This window comes from Spermophilus citellus (genome assembly GCF_964194105.1).
Source record: "Spermophilus citellus genome assembly, chromosome: 1".
Lineage (NCBI taxonomy): Eukaryota > Metazoa > Chordata > Mammalia > Rodentia > Sciuridae > Spermophilus > Spermophilus citellus.
The window spans coordinates 74737087-74760595 of NC_138182.1; the positions used below are offsets into that span (position 1 = coordinate 74737087).

General features: G+C 38.0%; 1 protein-coding gene across 8 annotated transcripts in view; it reads left to right on the top strand.

Annotated features, from left to right (window-relative positions):
• The window catches only part of EEF1AKMT1 (EEF1A lysine methyltransferase 1), a 44805-nt gene extending 22224 nt beyond the window's left edge, over positions 1 to 22581 (top strand). For all 8 annotated transcript variants that reach the window (XM_081304501.1, XM_081304499.1, XM_081304497.1 and 5 more), the window contains 3 exons: positions 12201 to 12283; positions 20297 to 20577; positions 22345 to 22581. In XM_081304501.1, the coding sequence (XP_081160627.1) occupies positions 12201 to 12283; positions 20297 to 20577; positions 22345 to 22472 (492 nt within the window). In that variant the 3' untranslated portion in view covers positions 22473 to 22581. The remainder of the gene's footprint in view (positions 1 to 12200; positions 12284 to 20296; positions 20578 to 22344) is intronic.
• Positions 22582 to 23509: the final 928 nt, after the last annotated feature.

Consider the following 23509-nt stretch of genomic DNA (forward strand, 5'->3'; position numbering starts at 1 on the left):
TAGGTGAGCGTGCCACTGCTTGAGCCACATCCCCAGCCCCATAATCATGCATTTATTAACTGAAGGAAAAAAAAAGTATGCTTGAAGGGAATACAGTCATAATTTGGCTCATCAATGGGCACTTATTATTAATTCTAACTAAACACAACCAGGGTTACAACTATATTGAGAGGGTGAAGGAAAGAGGAAGGGTATGTATGAGAGAGCAAAATCCTCATCTTCATAATAAGTAATACATAGATTTGATTAACCAAGAGAGAGCATTTAAACATAATATTTAGAGATATGGGGTAAACAATTGAAGGAAGGACCAAAGGTTGAAAATGGTGGCATCTGAGAAGTAGGTCCAAAGGTGGGGAGACATGGGATAGGAGGCCTGTTTTTCCTTATAAGCCTAGTAGTCCTTTTGACTTTTAAAGTCATGTTCATGTAACACATTGATGAAGAGTAGGATTTTTTTTTTTTTTTTAAAGAGAGAGAGAGAGAGAGAGAGAGAGAGAGAGAGAGAGAGAGAGAGAGAGAGAATTTTTTAATCTTTATTTTTTAGTTTTCGGCGGGCACAACATCTTTGTTGGTATGTGGTGCTGAGGATCGAACCCGGGCCGCACGCATGCCAGGCGAGCGCGCTACCACTTGAGCCACATCCCCAGCCCAAGAGTAGGATTTTTAATTTAATTGAGTGATATAAAGAGGGAACCAAAACACATCATTGTCTCCTAACAGTGTTATGTGAGGGAGAAAGACAACTCAATGCCAACCAGCAGGTAGCTCCTACCACTTATGATACTTGAGAGCAGATATCATCTGCCATCTCCCAAATCCATGCTAAATTCACTTTTATAGGGGCTTTCCTCCAGCTGTCCTAACAAAGAGGGCAAGGTCAGAGCTGGGCATTTCTTCTGTAGCTAAGAATGGATAGATATAGAGGTACACATTAAATCATACATATATACAAATGTATGTGACTGTTCTCCTCTTTGGAAACATTTTAAAATATGCATTTATAAGTATATATTCAGTAAATACTGTGCAGACATCCAGATGGAAATAAGTGAACCAATCTTACTTCTAATTATAGTCAGTTAATATTATTAAAGATTTATTTACATGTTCATACCATTTGCCATTTAGAATAACACCTTATTCTAATTGTTGTAATCATTTTGAATGCTGTATTGTTCTGAATAACATAGAACTGTTAAATCTTAATAAGACCTTCCAGATAAACATTTTAAAAGGTCAAAGAGAGTGCAACAATAACTAAAGCAAACTATTCTAAGACTGAATTGATGACTGTTTTTGATGTGTGCTATGGGAACAACATGTAAGGACACCAACGTAGGCTATTCAGATAGTGGGGAGTCAGGGAAAGCTACCCAGAGTGAAAGTGGGAATTAAATGCCATAGTGTTCTATATTTTAAAAAAACAAAGCACACTTCAATCCTCATTAAATTAAAATGAAACATAAAGTAATGATGTATTAAAGGAAAATACGATATTTTCATGATCTAAAGTAGAGAAATAAGAAGATTGATAATATATAATTAGAAACTTACCACCATGTGCAGTGGTATATGCCTGTAATATCAGCTACTTGAGAACCTGAAACAGGAGAATTTTAAGTTAAGGCCAGCCTGAACAGTTTGGAAAGATGCTATCTCAAAACTTTTTTAAAAATATATATTTTTCAAGGGCTGGGTTTAGTGGTAGAGTGCTCTTCTGTAAGACTGCAGGTTCATAAACAAGGTTAAAAGACAAGGAAAAAATATCTGTATCTGTGAGAGCTAAAGAATCAACATGCAGATGTTTGTGTACACCAAAGATACCAGAAAACATTCCTATCAGCACACAGAACTGGTTCTATTACTTCTTGTAACAAGAGACCGTACACCATGGAGAAACTGTGAATCATCTTAGTAAGAGGGAGTTCAGAGATTGTTTTGTGATATGGGCTTACATTAGGTGTTGGGGAGAGTCTGTCAGAAAGCAGGCAATTCTATAATTGAATATCTTAATTACTGTCTTGGAAGTGGGAGGAATCAAGTGGGCTAAAGCTATAATTTGTAAAGCATCAACAAGCCCTCATGTTATCTAGGAAAAGGGTCATTTTTGTGACTTGCAGTGTTCTTGTTTTATCTGTACTAAGATATGATTACAGAGTGGTCATTTTTGTCTTGCTCCATCACAGTCAAGAATAACTCTGATGCATTTTCTAAAATAGTTTCTGTTAAGTAGAGAGCAACTGGGCCTAGGCACTAGTTGCAGACTGGCTCTGACACCTGTCATTTTTCTTTTCTCATAATATATATAAAGAGCTTCTACAAATAAATAAAAAATAATAAAACAGTAAGCAACCCAATGAAAAAGTAGGGAAGAATAGGAACAGTTTGGGCTGGGGTGGTGGCTCAGCGGTAGAGCATTTGCCTAGCACATGTGAGGCCCTGGGTTTGATCCTCAGCACCAAATAAAAATAAATAAAATAAAGGTATGGCGTCCAACTACAACCAAAAACTAAATATTTAAAAAAACAGGAACAGGGGCTGGGGATGTGGCTCAAGCGGTAGCGCGCTCGCCTCGCATGCGTGCGGCCCGGGTTCGATCCTCAGCACCACATACCAACAATGATGTTGTGTCCGCCGAGAACTAAAAAATAAATATTAAAAATTCTCTCTCTCTCTCTCTCTCTCTCTCTCTCTCTCTCTCTCTCTCTCCTCTCTCACTCTCTCTTTAAAAAAAAAAAAACAGGAACAGTTTATAAAAGAAAACATAAAACTGAATAATTAAACACATGAAAAAATGTTCAGCTGTACCAGCAGGGTAATGAAAATTAAAACAGTTAAACATGGTTGATAGTAATTTAAATTGGTTCAACCACTTTTGGAGGGCAATTTGGCAGTAGCTACCAAAATATTAAATGCATATACCCTTCAACCCAGAATTTCATCTCTAGAAATTTCTCCCAGAAAATTATATGCACATGAATACAAAGGGGGAAACTAAAGAGGTATTTATTGTAGCACATTTGTAATAGTAAAAAAACTGGAAAATTTGAATCACCATCAAAGAGGAATAATTAAATTCTGGAATACTTTTAAAAAGTGCAATTGTAATGTTTCTTAACTTTATTTAAGAAAGCTCAGCAATGATGCCTTACAGAGTTAGGTTACAGAGTCAGTTTGAAGAGGTAAAATCATGGTACACATCTACTAAGTGAGATTATTTTTTAAAGTGTTAGATTTTCTGATGCAAGATGGTAGACTGGTCGCATGGATTATCACTTTACTTTTTGCACTGAATGAATAGTAAAGATGTTTTTTAACCAAATTATTACATTAGAGTCCTAGCCACTTGGGAGGCTGAGGTGGGAGTATCACTTGAACCCATGAGTTAGAGACCAACCTGGGCAACATAGCAAGATCCCTTCTTAAAAAACAAAAAAATTGGGCTGGGGTTGTGGCTCAGGGGTAGAGTGCTCACCTAGCACGTTCGAGGCCCTGAGTTCCATCCTCAGCACCACATAAAAATAAATAAAGGTATTGTGTCCAACTACAACTAAAAAATAAATATTTTTAAAAATTACCTTAGAAAATAATAAAAGAACAAAGAATGCCCTGAACTGATCAGAACTTTTAAGGAATTTCTGGAAGAAAAGCAAGTGAGTTTCAGATGGTCTGTGAAGCAACAGAGAAAATTGCCATCGTAGTGAGAACCATCATGAATAGGGAGCTTTTTGCCCGTGGAGAACCAGGAGTGCTGGTTCCAGACTCAGAGCCTATGAACATAGCACGTAAAGTGGTCATGGACCAATATCATTGTGATGAATTATATGATGTCCTGCTGCCATGGTGGGGCCAGTCGGTCTCTTCCCCTTCTAGTCATATCTGGAAGTCAAACAGAGCATCAGAATCATTCACCTCCAGGCCAAATCCCAGAGGATTCCTCACTAATCAAACTGGAGATCCTGCTTTGGGAATGCTCTAATCTGGGAAGTCAAGGCAGAAAGAAACATAAAATTGCATCCAAGGTAATTCTAGAGCTCCATGATAGTAAAGAGGAAAAAAGGCAGCGCCATTCCAGAGGGACCTGTACTACAGTCCTCCATACTCAGCACTGTTTTCTTTATCTGATCAGATTTTAGCCTTGAGATACAATTCACAGACCATGCAGTTCAGCCTTAATAAAATTCAGTATAGAATTCATAGTTTTTAGTATATACATAAGATTATGAGTATACTACACCAAGTTTAGGGACGCAATTCATAAGATTGTTGCAACAATCACCATGGTCAATTTTAAAACATTTTCATTGCCTTGAAAAGAAACCCTATGTCCTTTCACTGTCACTTTGTAATCCCCCAATCCTCCCAGGCCCTGAAAGCTGCTAATCAACTTTCTCCATCCATGTCTTAGTGTGTTTGGTACTCCATTTTATGACTGAGTAATGTTCCATTGTATGGATGTGTACTATGTTTTGTCTATCCATTCATCAGTTGATAGGCATTTGGGTTATTTGGACACTAAACAGATTAGGATTGGGATTATTATTTTTTGCAGTGCTACCAGTTGAACCCAGGGCCTCTTGCATGCAAGATAAGCACTCTGCCTCTGAGATATATCCCTAACATTTGGATAGATTTTGGGAGAGGGGTAGGTACCAGGAATTGAACTCAGAGGCACTCAACCACTGAGCCACATCCCCAGCCCTATTTTGTATTTTTTATTTATAGACAGGGTCTCACTGAGTTGCTTAGTGCCTCGCTTTTGCTGAGGCTGGCTTTGAACTTACAATTTTCCTGCCTCAGACTCCTGAGTCACTGGGATTACAGGCATGCACCACCATAACTGGCCTTTGGATAGATTTTTTTTCCTTTTTTTTTTTTTTTTAAAGAGAGAGAGAGAGAGAGAGAGAGAGAGAATTTTTAATATTTATTTTTTAGTTTTTGGCGGACACAACATCTTTGTTTGTATGTGGTGCTGAGGATCGAACATGGGCCGCACACATGCCAGGTGAGTGCGCTACCGCTTGAGCCACATCCCCAGACCTTTCCTTTTTTTTTTTTTAATATTTTTTTTATTTGTTCTACTTAGTTGTACATGACAGCAGAATGCATTTCATTTCATTGTACACAAATGGAGCATAACATTTCAATTCTCTGGTTGTACGTGGCGTAGGGACACACCATTTGTGTAATCATACACATCCTAGGGTAATGATGTCCATCTCATTCCACCATCTTTCCCACCCTCATAACCCCTCCCAACCCTCCCTTTTGCCCAATCCAAAGATCCTCCATTCTTCCCAAATCCCGTACCCACTATAGATCAGCATCCACTAATCAGAGAAAGCATTCAGCCTTTAGTGTTTGGGGATTGGCTTACTTTGCTTAGCGTAATATTCTCCAACTCCATCCATTTACCTGCAGATGCCACAATTCTAATCTCTTTTAATGCTGAGTAATGTTCCATTGTGTATATATACCACATTTTCTTTATCCATTCATCTATTGATGGGCATCTGTGTTAGTTATACAGTTTAGCTATTGTGAATTCAGCAGCTATAAACATTGATGTGGCTCTCTCACTATAGTATGTTGACTTTAAGTCCTTTGGGTATAAACCAAGGAGTGGGATAGCTGGGTCAAATGGTGGTTCCATTCCAAGTTTTCTGAGGAATCTCTACACTGCTTTCCAAAGTGGTTGCACCAATTTGCAGTCCAACCAGCAATGTATGAGCGTACCTTATTTTATTTTTTTTAGTACTTATTTTTTAGTTGTAGTTGAACACAATACCTTTATTGTATTTATTTATTTTTATGTGGTGCTGAGAATTGAACCCAGGGCCTTGCACGTGCTAGGTGAGTGTTTTATTTATTTGTTTTTATGTGGTGCTGAGGATCAAACTCAGTGCCTCATGCATGCTAGGCAAGCACTCTACCACTGAGCTATACCCTCAGCCAGTCTGAGTGTACCTCTTTCCCCATATTCTCTCCAGCACTTATTATTGCTTGCATTCTTGATAGTGTCATTCTGACTGGGATGAGGTGAAATCTTAGAGTAGTTTTGATTTGCATTTCTCTAGATACTAGAGATGTTGAACATTTTTTCATATATTTGTTGATCTCATGTATATCTTCTTCTGAGAAGTGTCTGTTCAGTTCCTTAGCCCATTTATTGATTGGGTTGTTTGGGTTTTTGGTATTAAGTTTTTTGAGTTCTTTATGTATCCTGGAGTTTACTGTTCTGTCTGACATGCATGTGGTAAAAATTTGCTCCCATATTGTAGGTTCTCTCTCCACCTTATTGATTATTTTTTTAAATATTTTTTTAGTTATACATGGGCACAATATCTTTATTTTGTTTATTTATTTTTATGTGGTGCTAAGGATCGAACCCAGGGTCTCACACGTAAGAGGCGAGTGCTCTACCCCTGAGCCACAACCCCAGCCCCCACCTCAATGATTATTTTTGCTGAGAAGTTTTTTAGTTTGAATCAATACCATTTATTGATTCTTGATTTTATTTCTTGTGCTTTAGGAGTCTTGCTAAGGAAGTTGGGGCCTAATCCAACATGATGAAGATCTGGGCCCACTTTTTCTTCTATTAAGTGCAGGGTCTCTGGTCTAATTCCTTGATCTCCTTTGAGTTGAGTTTTGTGCATGGTGAGAGAGAGTGATTTAATTTCACTTTGTTGCATATGGATTTCCAGCTTTCCCAGCTCCATTTGTTGATGAGGCTGTCCTTTCTCCAATGTATGTTTTTGGCACTTTTGTCTAGTAGGAGATAACTGTATTTATGTGGGTTTGTTTCTGTACCTTCTATTCTGTACTGTTGGTCTACATGCCTATTTTGGTGCCAATACCATGCTGTTTTTATCACTATTGCTGTGTAGAATAGTTTAAGGTCTGGTTTGGATGCCTCCTGCTTCACTTTTCTTGCTAAAGATTGCTTTGGCTATTCTGGATCTCTTATTTTTCCAAATGAATTTCATGATTGCTTTTTCTAGTTCTGTGAAGAAGATCAGTGGGATTTTAATAGTAATTGCATTAAATCTGTATAGCAGTTTTGGTAGTATGGTCATTTTGACAATATTAATTCTGCCTATCCGAGATCTTTCCATTTTCTAAGGTCTTCTTCAGTTTTCTTCTTTGGAGTTCTGTAGTTTTCATTTTAGAGGTTTTTCATCTCTTTTGTTAGATTGAGTCCCAAGTATTTTTTTATTTTTTGAGGCTATATTGAATGGGATAGTTTTCCATTTGGGCTTAGCATAGATAGCTTTTATAATGTTGATATAATCCAACTTTTCCTAGTTTTTGTAGTGTTTTGAAAATGAAGAGGTGCTATATTTTATCAAATGCTTTTTTTTAGCCTCTATTGAGAAAATAATCTGATTCTTGTCTTTAAGTCTATTGATATGATGTATTACATTTATTGATTTACGTATGTTGAACCAACCTTGCATCTCTAAGATGAACCCCACTTAATTGAGGTGCACTATCTTTTTAATATGTTTTTGTATGTGATTAGCCAGGATTTTATTGAGAATTTGGGTGTTTATGTTCATCAGGGATATTGGTCTGAAGTTTTCTTTCCTTGATGAGTCTTTGTCTGGTTTTGGTATCAGGATGATGCTAGCCTCATAGAATGAGTTTAGAAGGGTTCCCTCCTTTTCTCTTTTATGGAATTCTTTTTTAAGGGGGGGGGAGGGAATTTTTTTTAAATTTTTTTATTTTTTAGTTCTTGGCGGACACAACATCTTTGGGTTTTTTATTTGTATGTGGTGCTGAGGATCAAACCCGGGCCGCACGCATGCCAGGAGAGCGTGCTACCGCTTGAGCCACATCCCCAGCCCTTATGGAATAATTTTAAGAGTATTGATATTAGTTCTTCCTGGAAGGTCTTGTAGAACTTGGCTGAGAATCCATCTGGTCCTGGGCTTTTCTTGGTTGGTAGGCTTTTGATGGCATCTTCTGTTTCCTTGCTTGAAACTTATCTGTTTAAATTGTGTATGTGGGCTGGGATTGTGGCTCAGTGCTCGCCTAGCATGGGCAGGACCGGGTTCAATTCTCAGCACCACATACAAAAATAAAGGCATTGTGTTGTGTCCATCTACACCTAAAAAATAAGTATTAAAAAAAAAAGAGTTTTGAAAAAAAATAAGATAAATAAATTGAGTATATCCTTCTGATTCAGTTTGGGTAGATCATATGTTTCTAGAAGTTGTCAATGTCATTGAGATTTTCTATTTTATTGGTGTATAAATTTTCGTTTCTAATTATCTTCTGTATTTTAATAGTGTCCATCGTGATATTTCCTTTTTCATCACAAATTTTAGTAGTTTGAATTTTTCTCTTCCTCTCTTTTTTAGCATGGCTAAGAGTCTATCAATTTTATTTATTTTTTCAAAGAAACAACTTTTCATTTTGTCAATTTTTTGAATTGTTTCTTTTGTTTCAATTTTATTGATTTCATCTCTGATTTTAATCATTTTGCCTTCTACTTTTTGTGTTTTTTTTTTCCTAGAGCTTTGCAATGTAATGTTAGGCCATTTATTTGTTGACTTTTTATTCTTTTAATGAATGAGCTCATGCAATGAACTTTTCTCTTAGTACTGCCTTCATAATGTCCCAGAGATTTTGATATGTTGTATGTTGTTTACCTCTAAGAATTTTTTTTATCTCTTCCCTGATGTCTTCTGCTACCATTGCTTATTCAATATCATATTATTTAGCCTCCAGGTATTAGAATAGTTTCTATTTTTTATTTTATCATTGATTTCTAGTTTCATTCCTTTATGATCTGATAGAATACAGGGTAGTATCTCTATTTTTTTCTATTTGCTGAGAGTTGCTTTGTGGCATAATAAATGATCTATTTAGAGAAGGATTCATATGCTGCTGAGAAGAAGGTGTATTTGCTTGATGATGGATGAAATATATGTCTATTAAGTCTAAATCATTGATTGTATTCTTGAGTCCTATAATTTGTTTAGTTTTTGTTTAGAAGATCTATCCAGTGATGAGAGAGGTGTGTTGAAGTCATCCAGTATCACTGTGTTGTGATTTATTTGCTTCTTGAAATTGAGAAGGGTTTGTTTGATATACGTAGAACCTCCATTGTTTGGGGCATAGATATTTATGATTATTATGTCTTGTTGATGTGTGGTTCTCTCAAGCAGTATGAGATGTCCTTCTTCATCTCTTCTGACTAAAAACTTTGATTTGAAGCCCACTTTATCTGATTTGAGGATGGAAACCCCTGCTTGTTTATGTGGCCCATGTGAGTGATATGTTTTTTCCCAATCTTTCACCTTCAGTCTGTGGTTGTCTTTTCCTATGAGATGAGTCTCTTGAAAGCAGAATATTGTTGGGTGTATTTTTTTAAAATTTAATCTGCCATTCTCTGTCTTTTAATTGATGAGTTTGGGCCATTAACATTCAGGGTTATTATTGAGTCATGGTTTGTATTCCCAGTCATTTTGGTTTATTTTTGATTTTTTTTTTTTGAGAGAGAGAGAGAGAGAATTTTTTAATATTTATTTTTTAGTTCTCGGCGGACACAACATCTTTGTTGGTATGTGGTGCTGAGGATCGAACCCGGGCCACTCGCATGCCAGGCGAGCGTTCTACCGCTTGAGCCACACCCCCAGCCCTTATTTTTGATTTTTAACTTGAGTTGGTTTCTCCTTTGATTGGATTTTTCCTTAGTGTAGTTCCTTCCTTTGCTGATTTTCACTGTTGTTTTTTATTTCCTCCTCATGGAATATTTTGCCAAGAATATTCTGTAGTGCAAGCTTTCTTTTTTTAAAAAATATTTATTTTTAAGTTTTAGGTGGACACAATATCTTTTATTTTACATTTATTGTGGTGCTGAGGATCGAACCCCATGCCTCATGCATGCTAGGTGAGCGCTCTACCACTGAGCCACAACCTGTAGTGCAGGCTTTCATGTTGTAAATTCTTTTAATTTCTGTTTATTATGGAAGGTTTTTATTTTATCATCAAATCTGAAGCTTAATTTTGCTGGATAAAAGATTCTTGATTGGCATCCATTTTCTTTCAGTGCTTGATATATGTTGTTCCACAACCTCCTGGCTTTGAGGGTCTGGGTTGAAAAATTTGCTGAGATCCAAATTGATTTCCCCCTATATGTAATCTGAAACTTTTCTTTTGTGGCTTTTAAAACTCTGTCCTTATTTGGCATTTTCATTATAAGGTGCCTTGGTGTGGATCTGTTGTAATTTTGTACATTTGGGGTCCTGTAAGCCTCTTGTATTTGATTTTCCAACTCATTCTCCATGTTTGATATTATTTCATTGCAGACATTGGCCATTCCTTTGGTTTGTATCTCTGTGCCTTCCTCTAATTCTTAGATTTGGTCTTTTCATGTTGTCCCATAATTCTTGGAGATTCTATTCATGGCTTCTCACCTTATTCACTGTGTGGTCAATTTTATTTTCAAGATTATATATTTTGTCTTCATTGCCTGAGGTTCTGTCTTCCAAGTGATCTAGTCGGTTGTTGATGCATTCTATTGAATTTTTTCTTTGGTTTATTGTTTTCTTCACTTCAAGGATTTCTGTTTGGTTTTTTTTTTTTTTTTCAGAGCTTCTATCTCTTTCTTGAAGTAATCTTTTTTGCTACCTATATTTCCTCTTGTATCTCTTTGTTGGAGCAGTCAGTTGTTGCCTCTCTTAATTCATTCTTTGCTTCTCAAATCATTTTTTATGTACACTCTGAACTCCTTCTCTGACATTTCATCTACTGTGCTGTCAGTGGCATCTATGATTGTGTCAGCTTAGTGTGTTTCACGTACTTTCTTCCCTTGTTTCTTCGCATGGTCCATGTGTCTTCCTCTCTAGCAGTGTGGACTCGAGGGGTTACAGTTTCTACCTTATAATCTTGTAGTGTCCCTGCAGGTTACCAATATCTTGCCTGCAGGAACCTGAAAGATGGTCTTATAGGTCCTGGTTGTTGTCACTAGATGGAAGCCCGAGGGGAAAACCACCCCACGTGTTGGTAAATGGACCGCAGCACATCTGGTCTGAGGTTGCTTTCCTCCTACTAGTGGCGAGTCAGGGTTGCTCTCCTCCTACCTCACTGTAGGCTGGTGTGTGTGTGTGTGTGTGAGAGAGAGATGATGGTCTCTGCTCCTCCTCCTTCTATACAGGGGCCAGCTGGGGTCATGGTCATCTGCTTCTCCCTGGATAGATTTTTTTTTTTTTGGTTAATATTTTTTTTTAGTTGTAGGTGGACACAATGCCTTTATTTTTATTTATTTATTTGTTTGTTTGTTTATAGTTGTAGATGGATATAATACCTTTATTTTATTTTTATGTGGTGCCGGGGATCAAACCCAGTGCCTCATGCATGCTGGGCAAGCACTGTACCACTGAGCCACAACCCCGGCCCCTATTTATTTATTTTTATGTGGTGCTGAGGATCAACCCAGTGCGTCAACTGCGTTAGGCGAGTACTCTACCACTAAGCCACAACCCCAGCCCCCCTGGACGGATTTTTACAGTAGAGAATCCTTGGTTTGCATGCCCCAGGAAACTGGTCCTCCCCAGCCCTGTCATTCAGAGTAGAGAGAGGTCTGTTGAAGAAATGGATTTATAGAGTAGCTACTTTATTTCCACTACCGTAATCCTTAATTTACAAATATGAATACATCTTTAAGGATCAGGAGAATTTTAAAGAAAAGCATCCACCAGCATGAAATGGAACAAGAAGAAAACAAAAACCAAACCAAAACAAAAAAATAATTAGCCCTAATTGAGAAATAAATAATTCAGGAAACATGCACATAAGGCCATGGGGGGAAATTTTTTCTGCATCCCTGTGGTGTCTTTAACATGTTCTCCCATCCTCCGTGTTTGTGATTCTGTTCACTTGTAACTGAATCTAGAAGCCTAATCAGGTTCAAGTTTAATTTTTTTGGAGGGGAAGACTCATATAAAGGTAGGGGTATATTCTCTCAAGAGAAACATTGACCAGCTGTCTCCTTTTGTCATGTTAGTAGTAACTGATACTTAATGCATAAATTTAATTCATACCTATGAGCTTGTATTGATTTAACATAGCTTCAAAGAAATTAATTTTCAAAAGAAGTGAATACATGCATACTGGCATAGTAGGTATAAATGAAAAGAGCAAAGTTTATATGAATTCTGAAATGATATCAACCCTTCCCTCTGTTACAGCAATTGAGCCAGTTTTGGTATAGTCAGGAAACTGCTTTGCGACTTGCACAAGAGGTGATTGCTGCTGCTGGAGAAGGTGGCAGGTGAGATTCAAAATTTGTTTCCTTTTTGTCTTCTACTCTAAATGAATCTGAGGCACATCTCACACAATGGCATGAAAACTGGTTATCATGCTTATGAACCCTAAATGGATCTGTAAATTAATATTTTGAACGTTCTTCCTAGATGAGAGATGGTTTGTGAGAAGTTTATACTATAATATGCAAATATTATGGTTTGCAGCACATGACCAATTAAGAACTGCTTCAACACTGAGTTTAGGGATGCATTCAGAAATCTATTCATCATGTCATTTCTAATCTCTCTCTCTCCCTTTTTTTTTTTTGTGTGTGTGTGTGTATGTGTGTGGTTGTACTAGAGATTAAACCTGGGATCTAGCACATGCTAGGCAAATGTGATGTTCTACTACTAAACTATATTCCCAGCCTTTATTCCTTTTTTTTTTTTTTTTTTTTTTTGGCAGTTCTGAGGATTGAGCACAGGGCCTTGTGCATGCAAGTCAAGCACTCTACTAACTGAGCTATATCCTTAGCCCACTATTCTTTATATTGACATTTTCTAACCAATTTCTTTCCTTTATACGTCTAGAGTTTGCTTTAAAAGAGAACACCTTGGAGGCTGGGGGTATAGCTCAGTGGTAGAGCACTTGCTTAGGCCCTGAGTTTGATTCCCCAGCACAAAAAGAGAGAGAAAGAGAGACAGAGAAATCATAATGTTTGGTTCTTTTGAACTTTTATGAATATAGGTTTTCTTTTTTGTTAATTTGGTTTTTATTTTTGTCAAAGGTTTTCGTGCATATAATTTTTGGGGGAGGGGGTACCAGGGATTGAACTCAGGGGCACTCAACCACTGAGCCACATTCCCAGCCGTATTTGTATTTTATCTAGAGACAGGGTCTTACTGAGTTGCTTAGTGCCTCGCCATTGCTGAGGCTGGCTTTGAACTCTGCAATCCTCCTATCTCAGCCTCCCAAGCTCCTGGGATTACAGGCGTGTGCCTTTGTGCCCAACTTCATGCATGTAATTTAAAGGGTCAAATGTTTCTAAATGGTTTATTCAGAAAAACATCCATTACTAACTTCCCTCATGCCTGCCCCCTGCTTTCAGCTTCTTTTCAGTTGATTCTTTTGGTATTTACAGTCAGATTTCTGAGTGATATGTTTATATTGCTACTTTGTGATTTGTCATTTTTAGACATTTACTATCATTCCCCCTTATCTGTAGGGGGATCTGTTCCAAGATCCCAGTGGGTACCTGAAATCATAGGTAGTATGAAACTCTTTATACACTATGTTGTTCCATACATACATTCTTTTTTTTAACTATAGTAGTTATATATATATATAACTATATATAAAGTTGTATATGGACACAATATCTTTATTTTGTTTATTTATTTTTATGTGGTGCTGAGGATCTAACCCAGTGCCTCACACATGCAAGGCAAGCGCTCTACATCGGGCACAGTAATAGATCAACAATAGCAACTGAAAGTTATTTAAAATTTATGAACAACTTCTGGAATTTTCCATTTAATGTTTTAGAATTATATCAGTTACAGATTACTGAAACTTCAGAAAGCAAAACCACAGTTAAGGGGTACTTCTATCTTTCTTAAGTTTTCACCGTAGAGGATTTAGCTCTTTTTATGCTCTACCATAATCACATAACATGCATGCTTTCTGTCCATATTCCCAATAGTCCTATCTTAATTTTGGTTAGGACTGGTGAAAGGAAAGTGAGAAAACAAGAGACAGGCAAGCAAGAAATGAAGGACGGAGACCAGGCAGAGAGCCACAGGAAAGTTTATTGTCAAAGCCAACAAATAAAGGCCATCTCTCTATAGAGAAGAGAGAGAGGCCCCAAGATGTTCGGGTGCTCAGCTTTTGTGGGTTAGGGGTTTGGAGTTGTGGTTGTGGCTCTATGGGATAGGATCAGGGGTGCTTGCGTCAGAGCTAGGCAGGTGGGGTATAGCATGGGATTGGCTTAGGTCGATGGTACATGGGGCTTTCCAGAGCAAAGGAGTCGTGTCCTTCTGGGATTGACTTAGGGTTATGGTACCATGTCTCATAAGATGGCAGTTGACATTTAGGATGGCTGCTCAGATGTTAAGTCAGTACCCTATAACTGGTTCATGTTGCTGTGGCTGGATAGTCTTGTTTATAGTTAAGACTTCAATTTTCCTATTTTCTACAATTTTTATTTTCTATGCAGATAATAATTCTCTTATTTTTATGTATTCTGAATCCATATTATTAATTAACTTCCAAATTTTCTATCTAAATCTCTTATCAGTCAGTACAAACATGTTTTGTTTTTTTACTTTAAAAATAAAGTTTATTTTGCATATTTGAGGCTTACAACATGTTCTGGGATACATATAGATAGAACAGTTGCTGTGATGAGGCAGATTTCCAAAACATACTACATATTACATATTTCCCCCAGTTTTTCATTTGCTTTTTATTTGCTAACAGTGTTTTTGATGTGAACTTTTAAAAAATGATTTATTTTATTTTTAAAAATTATCTTACTAGTTTATGGGGTAAGGTATGATAATTATATATCTATCACACACACACACACACACACACACACACACACACACACACACATATATATATATATATATCATCTCAGGATAGTTAGTATTTACATAAGCAATTTTTATAATTTTTTGAATAACATGTAATAATTTTACATAGTTGTTGGGTACAGTGTGATTTTTTTCAATTTTTAAATTTGTTTTAATTAGTTATACATGACAGTATGATGAATTTATGCACTTTAATATATCATACATAGATGGGATATAATTTCTCATTCTTCTGAGTGTACATGTTACAGAATCATTTTGGTCATGTAGTCATATATATACATACAGTAATAATGTCTGTTTCATTCTACTATCTTTCCTATCCCCATATCCCCTCCCCTCCCATCACTTCCTACTCCTAATCTAAGGTAACATTATTCTTCCCTAGTATTCCCTCTGCATTACTGTGAATTAGCATCCACATCAGCCTAATACAAAAAACAGACAAAGACACATTAAGGAAAGAAAACTTCAGACCAATATCCCTGATGAACATAGATGTAAAAATTCTCAATAAAATTCTGGCAAATTGCATACAAAAACATATTTAAAAGATAGCGCACCACGATCAAGGAGGATTCATCCCAGGAATGCAGGGTTGGTTCAACATATGGAAATCAATATTAATTCATCATTCTTAAAAAGAATCATATGATCATCTCAATAGATGCACAAAACGCATTTGAAAAAATACAGCACACCTTCATGTTCAAAACTCTAGAAAAACTAGGGATAGTAGGAAATACCTCAATGTTATAAGAGCTATATATGCTAAACTCAAGGCCAGCATCATTCTAAATGGAGAAAAACTGAAAGCATTTTCGCTAAAAACTAGAATAAGACAAGGATATCCTCTTTCACCACTTCTATTTGACATCATCCTTGAAACTCTAGCCAGAACAATTAGACAAAAGAAAGAAATTAAAGGGATACTAATAGGTAAAGAAGAACTCAAACTACCACTATTTGCTGATGACATGATTCTATACCTAGAAAATCCAAAAAATTCCACTAGAAAACTTTTAGAACTAATAAATTAATTCAGCAAAGTAGCAGGATATAAAATCAATACCCATAAATCAAATGCATTTCTATACATCAGCGATAAGTCCACTGAAAGAGAAATTAAGAAAACTATTCCATTCACAATAGCCTCAAAAAAAAATGAGACTTAATCTAACAAAAGAGGTGAAAAACCTCTACAGTGAAAACTACAGAAAGAAATTGAAGAAAACCTCAGAAGATGGAAAGATCTCTGATGCTCCTGGTTAGGCAGAATTAATATTGTCAAAATGGTCATACTACCGAAAGCTTTATATAGATTCAATGTAATTCCTATTAAAATCCCAATGACAGTCTTAGAAATAGAAGTAGAAAAAGCAATCATAAAATTTATTTGGAAAAATAAGAGACCCAGAATAGCTAAAGCAATCCTTAGCAAGAAAAGTGAAGCAGGAGGCATAATAATACCAGACCTTAAACTATCCTACAGAGCTATAGTAACAAAACCAGCATGGTATTGGCACCAAAATAGACTGGTAGCCCAATGGTACAGAATAGAGGACACAGAGACAAACCCACAAAAAAAGGTTAACCTTCCAGAGTAGCTGGGATTACAGGTGTGTACTATTATACCAGATGTTATGGTTTGGATCTGGAATCCTCCAGTCTCGTGTGTTGAAGGCCTTGTTCCTAATGCAGTAATATTAATAGTTGGGGATTTGGGGAAGTGAATGCATCGTAAGCTCTAACTTCATCAGTGGATCAATTCACTGATGGATTAATAATTTACATAGACTCTTGGGAGGCGGTATGAATTGTAGGAGGTGGGGCATACTTGGAAGAAGTGGGTCCCTGAGGCATACCCTTGGGGACTATATCTTGTCCCTAACACCTTCCTTCTCTCTTGCTCTTGCTGTCTCACTCTCTTTGCTTCCCAGCTGCCACGAGCTGACAGTTTCCTCTGTCACACCCTTCTTCCATGATGTTCTGCCTTACTTCAGGCCCAACGTAGTGGAGCCAGCCAACCATGGACTGAAACCTTTAAACTGTGAGCCAAAATCTTTCCTTCTCTAAGTTATTTTTCTCAGGTGTTTGTCATAGCAAGAAAAAGCTAATTACTATACCTGGCTTCTCCCCTAACACTTGGTTGTGATAGTTTTTCTGGGTATTTAAATCTAGATTTGGAAGGAATTGCTCCATTTTCTCCAAGCTTCCATTGTTTCTGTTGAGAAAGTCAATGACACTCTGATTTCTTGTAAGAAACCTGTTTTGGTTTTTTTGTTTTGTTTTGTTTTTGTTTTTTTGGTTCTTCCCCCCTATAAGCTTAGGGTTTTCTTTTCTTAATCTTTGGTACTCAGAGTAGTTTTTTGGTTTTTGCCACTTTTATCTATTGCATTGAACACTAAGAAATCCTTTCTTTTTTTTAACTCACGTCCTTCAGTTTGGGAAAGAAATTGTCTTAAATTCTTTCTTTGATTCCTTCACCCGTGGTTTTCTTTTTCTTTCTTTTCTTTTTTTTTTTTTTTTCTGTTCCATTTCTGGAACTTCTGTTAATTGAATATGGACTCTAATTTTCTCATTTTCTGTCTGTTGTCTCTTTATCCAGCTTTCTGGGAGAATTCCTCAACTTTATTGTCTAACTATTCTATTGAGTTTGTCATATATACTATCATATTTGTAATTGTATATAGCTCTTTTTTTGACCTTTGAATATTCATTTACTATTGTATCTTGTTCATCCCTCTTAGGAATATTATTAGTTCTGTAACTAATTTATAACATCAGGATCAGGATGAGCTATTTCCTAGAGAGCCCCTAGTGTCAATGTGTATAGCATTTTCCTATAATTTATAAACATTTTCTTTTCCCTGCATAGTTTCTGTTTACTCTGAAATGCTTTTATCTATCTAACCTCAGATACTTGTCTAATATTGGTGCTTCAAATGTCTGTTGACCCTCAGCTGTCCATTCGTATTTAAGCCTGGGGCACCCAAAAGCTGGAAGATTTGACACGTGGGTGTTCCTTATTTACTTTATTGTTATTGTTGTTTGGTTTGGTTTGGGGGTTAGCGCTAGGGATTGGACCCAGGACTTCACATGTGCTAAGCATATGCTCTACCACTGATCTACACCCCCAGCCCTACATTATCTACTTTGGTCTCTATAGTTGGAGGATCAGGATGAGCTATTTCCTAGAGAGCCCCTACCTAGTGTCAGTGTGTATAGCATTTTCCTATAGGCTGGTCAGAGATCTAGGGAAGATTCTCTTAATTCTTCCCTGGAAGTTATGCATCCTTCAATGACTGAAAGAAAAGGAAGTCTCAATATCCATTGAGTTTAATGTATTTCTTCTAACTTCCTATTCTTTTGTTTTGTTTTGCTTTGCTTTATTTTTTTTTTCTTTTCAGTGCCAGAAATGGAACCTAGAACATCAGCCTGTTAGGCAAGTTCCCTGTCACTGAGCTAAACACCCAGTTCCCTTTTATTTCCACATAGAACCACATCATCAGTTGTGGTTATCATCCCTCTCTTGAGCATGCCCCAATCCAAAGAACATTCCTCCAGTTTCTGCCAGTTGTGGAAAGCATATGCTCTAAGACATGGGTGTGGAAAAGAATCCTGGGGATGAATTACTTCTTAAATAGATACTTTACCAGTCATGGTGCAGTCCTGTAATCCCAGCTACTTGGGAGGCTGAGGCAGAAGGACTACAAGTTCAAGACCAGCCTGGGTAACATAGTAAAAAAGCCTGGGAGAGAGAGAGAGAAAGGGAGAGCCTTGAAAGCAACTTTTTGTTTTTTTCTGAAAGGTGACATCAGTGTTTCTAGGTACTAAGTCATAATTTTAAACATGAATGATAGTAAAGATAATTTATTGATCACTGTGTACCCTCTCTCATAAGTGCTTTACCAACGTCATTTTAGTCCTTTCGTCTCTGTGGAGTCATTACTTTTATGCTCTTCATTCTAAAGACAGACAGCAAGGCTGGAGAAATTCAGTCATTTGCAAAAGGTCACCCAGTGGTTAGCTGGCTCATCAGGTGCTACCTGATAACCTTCACTATCTTTTGCCAACTTCTCCAGCCTCTCCGGTCTCATTCCATCTTGCAACTTGGTCCACTGCCCTGCCTGAAGTGCAGGGAAGACCTGCTCAAGCAAGCACTGAGATTTTGTTTGCCCGGAAATAGCTTTATTTCTCCTTTCTCAGAAAAATTTTGCATTGTATGCAAGCTGGGTGTAATGGTGCACACCTGCAACCCCAGCAACTTGGGAGGTTGAGGCAGAAGGATAATGAGTTTGAAGCCAGCCTTGGCAACTTAGCAAATCCTGTCTCAAAATAAAAAATAGAAAGGGCTAGGGGTGTAGTTCAGTGAAAGGAAGGGAGGTTGGGAGAGGAAAGGAGGGAGGGAGGAATTTCCATTGTGCATACCTGATCCTGAATGTTGCAGTTTGTTCTTTCAGCGAAGTAGAGATAGAATTGCACTGTCCCTGTGTCCTCCCAGCCCTGTGCAGAAGTGCTGAGCTGGGAGGGCCCTGTCCCCACCAGCTGGCTAGGACACACGTTTTGACCTCACCAGCCTTTACTATCCCATACTCATGAAATCATGTTTTACTCTTCTCTGTTCCTTGAATAGATCTTGGTGATCAGTCCTAATCAGCATACAGAGGTCTATTTCAGTCTTTTTAAAGTGGCTACCATGAAATAAACATACCATAGTCAAGTCAGCATTTCAATATTTAGGTTACCCCTGGATTTTTCAGCAATTGGAGTTAAAAGTTATCTCTTGGAAAACTACCCATTCATATAAACTGTGCACTGCTTGTAATGAAATAGGGTCTTTGAACGTAGCTTAGTGTGCCTAGCATGCACAAAGCCCTGCATTTGATCTCAAGCAAAAAAGAATACATTCTTTGATTTTCTTACATACACAAAAAAAGATGCAAACATTCAGAGTAGTTTGTCTGCAATAAGACCTTGCTTTATTATATATTTTTGGAAAACTGGAGGTATTTAGGGATCTACTTGGGATTTTTCTTGCAAGATCATGAATATTACAAATGACTTCAAAATATCTAGTTTGGACTAAAAGTATTTGAAAGAAGTATTAAAAACTCAACATGAAAACACTTGGTGAATTTAGGCTTTGGGCTAACTACATCTAATTTTTATCATAATGTGTTCCTGATGTTTTTAACATTTTTTTCTATAAAAGTACATTTATTATTTCATAACCTCAAATTATGAGTTACATATTTTTAAATACCAAATTCTTTAAAAGTGAGACTATATAATGTTTTTCTCAAAACTTTACTAATCATTAGCTTGCACTATTATTTGATTCAAGAAAATCTGAACACCAGGACCCATTATTTGGGGGAAAGTAGTTGTTATTTAGCACCATTAAAGATCTCTCACAGTGTATTCATTTTGTATTGTAGAATTGCGTGTGTGAGTGCCCCCAGTGTTTATCAGAAACTCAGAGAACTACACAGAGAAGACTTCTCTATATACATCTTTGAATATGACAAAAGATTCGCCATGTATGGAGGAGAATTTATCTTCTATGATTATAATAATCCACTGGATTTACCTGAAAAAATTGCTGCACATAGTTTTGACATTGTAATAGCAGATCCTCCCTATCTTTCTGAGGAATGTCTCAGGAAGACATCCGAAACCATCAAGTACCTGACAAAGGGCAAGATTCTGCTATGCACAGGTAGGTACCACATTTTGAGTCTCATGTAGGCTGATGACAGTGGATAGTCAAGTCTTGGGTTCCAAGAGCTGGAAGAGATCTTAGAACTCAGATCCTTAGAACTGAATCTTAGAACTTACCATGTGACCTTCAACAAGTTATTTAACCTCTCTGTGTCCTGGGTTTCTGATCTATAAACTGAAACTGATAATAAATACTACCTGCTTTTAAGGGTCATGGTGAACCGTGCTGACCATGAAATGCTTAGCTAAAGATCTGACACTAAACTGTCATCATGGTAACAATAGTATTTGATCCAGACTCCACAAGTGATAAAGAGAAAATCAGAATCTATAAAGGGAATTGTCTTAGGTTATAGAGCTAAACATTACATTAGGTTCATTAGTAAAAGTTTTCTTCATGCAACTGATACACTTTCTTAAGATTATTTATTAAAATTTGAGAACTAAAACATCACCTACCCATCTCTTGACTTCTGTGCAGCCCGTGTCCGTGTGCTTGGTGTGGCCGCAGGTCCTACTCCCAGGTCCTCAGGGCCACAGCTTCTTTCCTGCATGCCCTACTCTGCTCTGTGCCCTGGAGCTGCAGGGGGTCTGCTCTTGGGTGGTGAACAATGCCACTCTGTGTTCATACCAATGTGATTTACTTAATGTTCGTTCATTTGACAACTATTTACTAACCCTTTGTGCCAGCCAACAAGCAGGTGATCTGATCTCTTGGGATATACCTTTTAGTTTTAGGAGAGAAATATTTTAAAAATGTGACAAAACAGACCTAAGAAATGAAGCTCTAATTCTCTTCAAGTGTAATGAAGAAAGAGAAGCAGGGCTGGTACCGGGGAAGACTGGGAGGGAACTCTAGACTCGGGGCAAGATCTCAGCAAGGAGTCCAGGTGCCCTCAGCCCTGGTGGGGGTGGGCCAGCACAGACCAAGGTTCAGGGGCTCAATGTGACCAGAGGGTGGTGTCATGTAGTGTGGAACCAGAGGTGTCCTCCACCCTAGCCCTGTACAGATGAGAGCCAGGAACCAAGGCTTTCTTTTACAGTGTTTAGTCCAAAAGCCACTGGGTCCAATTAGTCTAAAGATGGCTCTGGAGCTTTGTACCAAAGTGGCTGGTGGACACAGGTGCCCCGTGGGGCCACCACAGTGTTCAACTGAGAGTGACAGCAGTTCTGGCAAGGTTACAGCATTAGGAATAGATAAAAGATCATGTTGGGTGATAAAATTGTAAGAACTTGCTATGCTCTGAATGTGGAGGGGGAAGAAAGGGCAAGAATCAGGGATTCTTCTGATTTCTTCATGCTCTCTGCACCATGTGAGTGTTGGGAGAGGCACTTGGGCAAGATGGACCACAGGGCAAGGAGTAAGCTGGGAGGGAAACTGGAGAGGTGGGCAGACAGGTGGTGCACGTTCATTCATAGGCTCTGTAAGATTATACACTACCAAAAAGAAGTTCTTGACTCAACCGGGAAGGCCTAGTAGTTCTTTTTGCTTTCCTCGTCTTCCTTTATAAATATAATCCACTTCTGTTTCTAAGTGTCCAAGCTTTGCAGAAATAGGAAGATTACTTATTAACTAAAAAAGAAATGGAAAAAGTAGATAATTTATAAAAATGTCAGAGAAGGTAAAAGGGGACATAAAGAATGGACCCCCACTCTCTGTGTTAGTCGTTTCAAGTGTTTTAGTCTAGAATCTGCTCCACAGCCATGATTGGTCCCCTCTCCTGGTTGGTATTTCACTCTGTTTCATTGGATCTGTTCTCCTCAGGTGCCGTCATGGAAGAACAGGCAGCACAACTCCTGGATGTGAGGATGTGCAAGTTTATTCCAGAACACACACGAAACTTGGCAAATGAGTTCCGCTGCTATGTGAATTATGATTCTGGACTGGACTAGGGAAACTTTTTGTTTTCTTAGTCAATTGAAAAGCTATAACCTCTTCTCCCACTCCCCCCAAACTGGGGCTGTCCTGGCCTAATTTTCAGAATAAAGGAGAAAACTGTCATTATTGTTTCCTTAATGAGGGCATCCCTGGAATTTGGGATTCTTCGGCCAGTCAAATCCATGGAATTAGAGTTGAAAGAAATCTTAAAACCTGTCTAATGCATTCCTCATTTGACGACATATGTGAAGAAACAGAACAACTTGCTGGCTTCCCCAAGCCTCTTGAGGTGAATAGGATATTGGTCTCTGCTTTGGGCCAGGGGTTTCTTAAAGCGGGCTCCTGCTGACCAGCAGTGGATAGAGGGTGCTTCTAGTGGTTGGCATGCAGCATCCTTGGTCTTGTGAGAGCGCGTGACATCCTGCTCCAGCCACCCAGGGAGGCTTGACTTCCCTCCATGAAATCAGTTGATAATCAAAGGAACCAATTTTTGAGTGCCTCTTGTATTTCTCCTCCTCTTCCCAGTTTGGGAGGGGTGACTTGAATGTATCTCAGGTGCCCTCTGCCAGTGGCTGAGCCTCAGCATGCTCACTCCAAACTGCCTGAAGAAGTCAGTACCACCTGTGAACCAAACATTGTTACCAAGAAACAGCTGGGGACTGCACTAGATTCTTATTGTTCAAAAAATATTTCTGATACATCTATACCCCAGAAGGCTGCATGGTAATCAAAAGGAGTGGACCATTGATATCTATAATTTGGATGGATCTTAAGGACATCATGCTGGGTGAAAAAAGCCAATTCCCAAAGGTCACATGCTATAGGTTTCCAGTTATATAACATTCTCCAATGGAGAACAGATGGGGGAGGGGGGCTGTGGGGAGGGGCACGGCCCAAAGGGAAGTTCTCTGTGGTCCTGGATTGTTTTGTGTCTTGTCTGTGGCTAGGGTTTCACATGCACAAATGAGTATGTAAAACAAAATGTGAACTTGGAATAGAGAATGGGGTCTGTGGTGGTACTGGCCTTGGTTTCCTGGTTGCGACATTATGC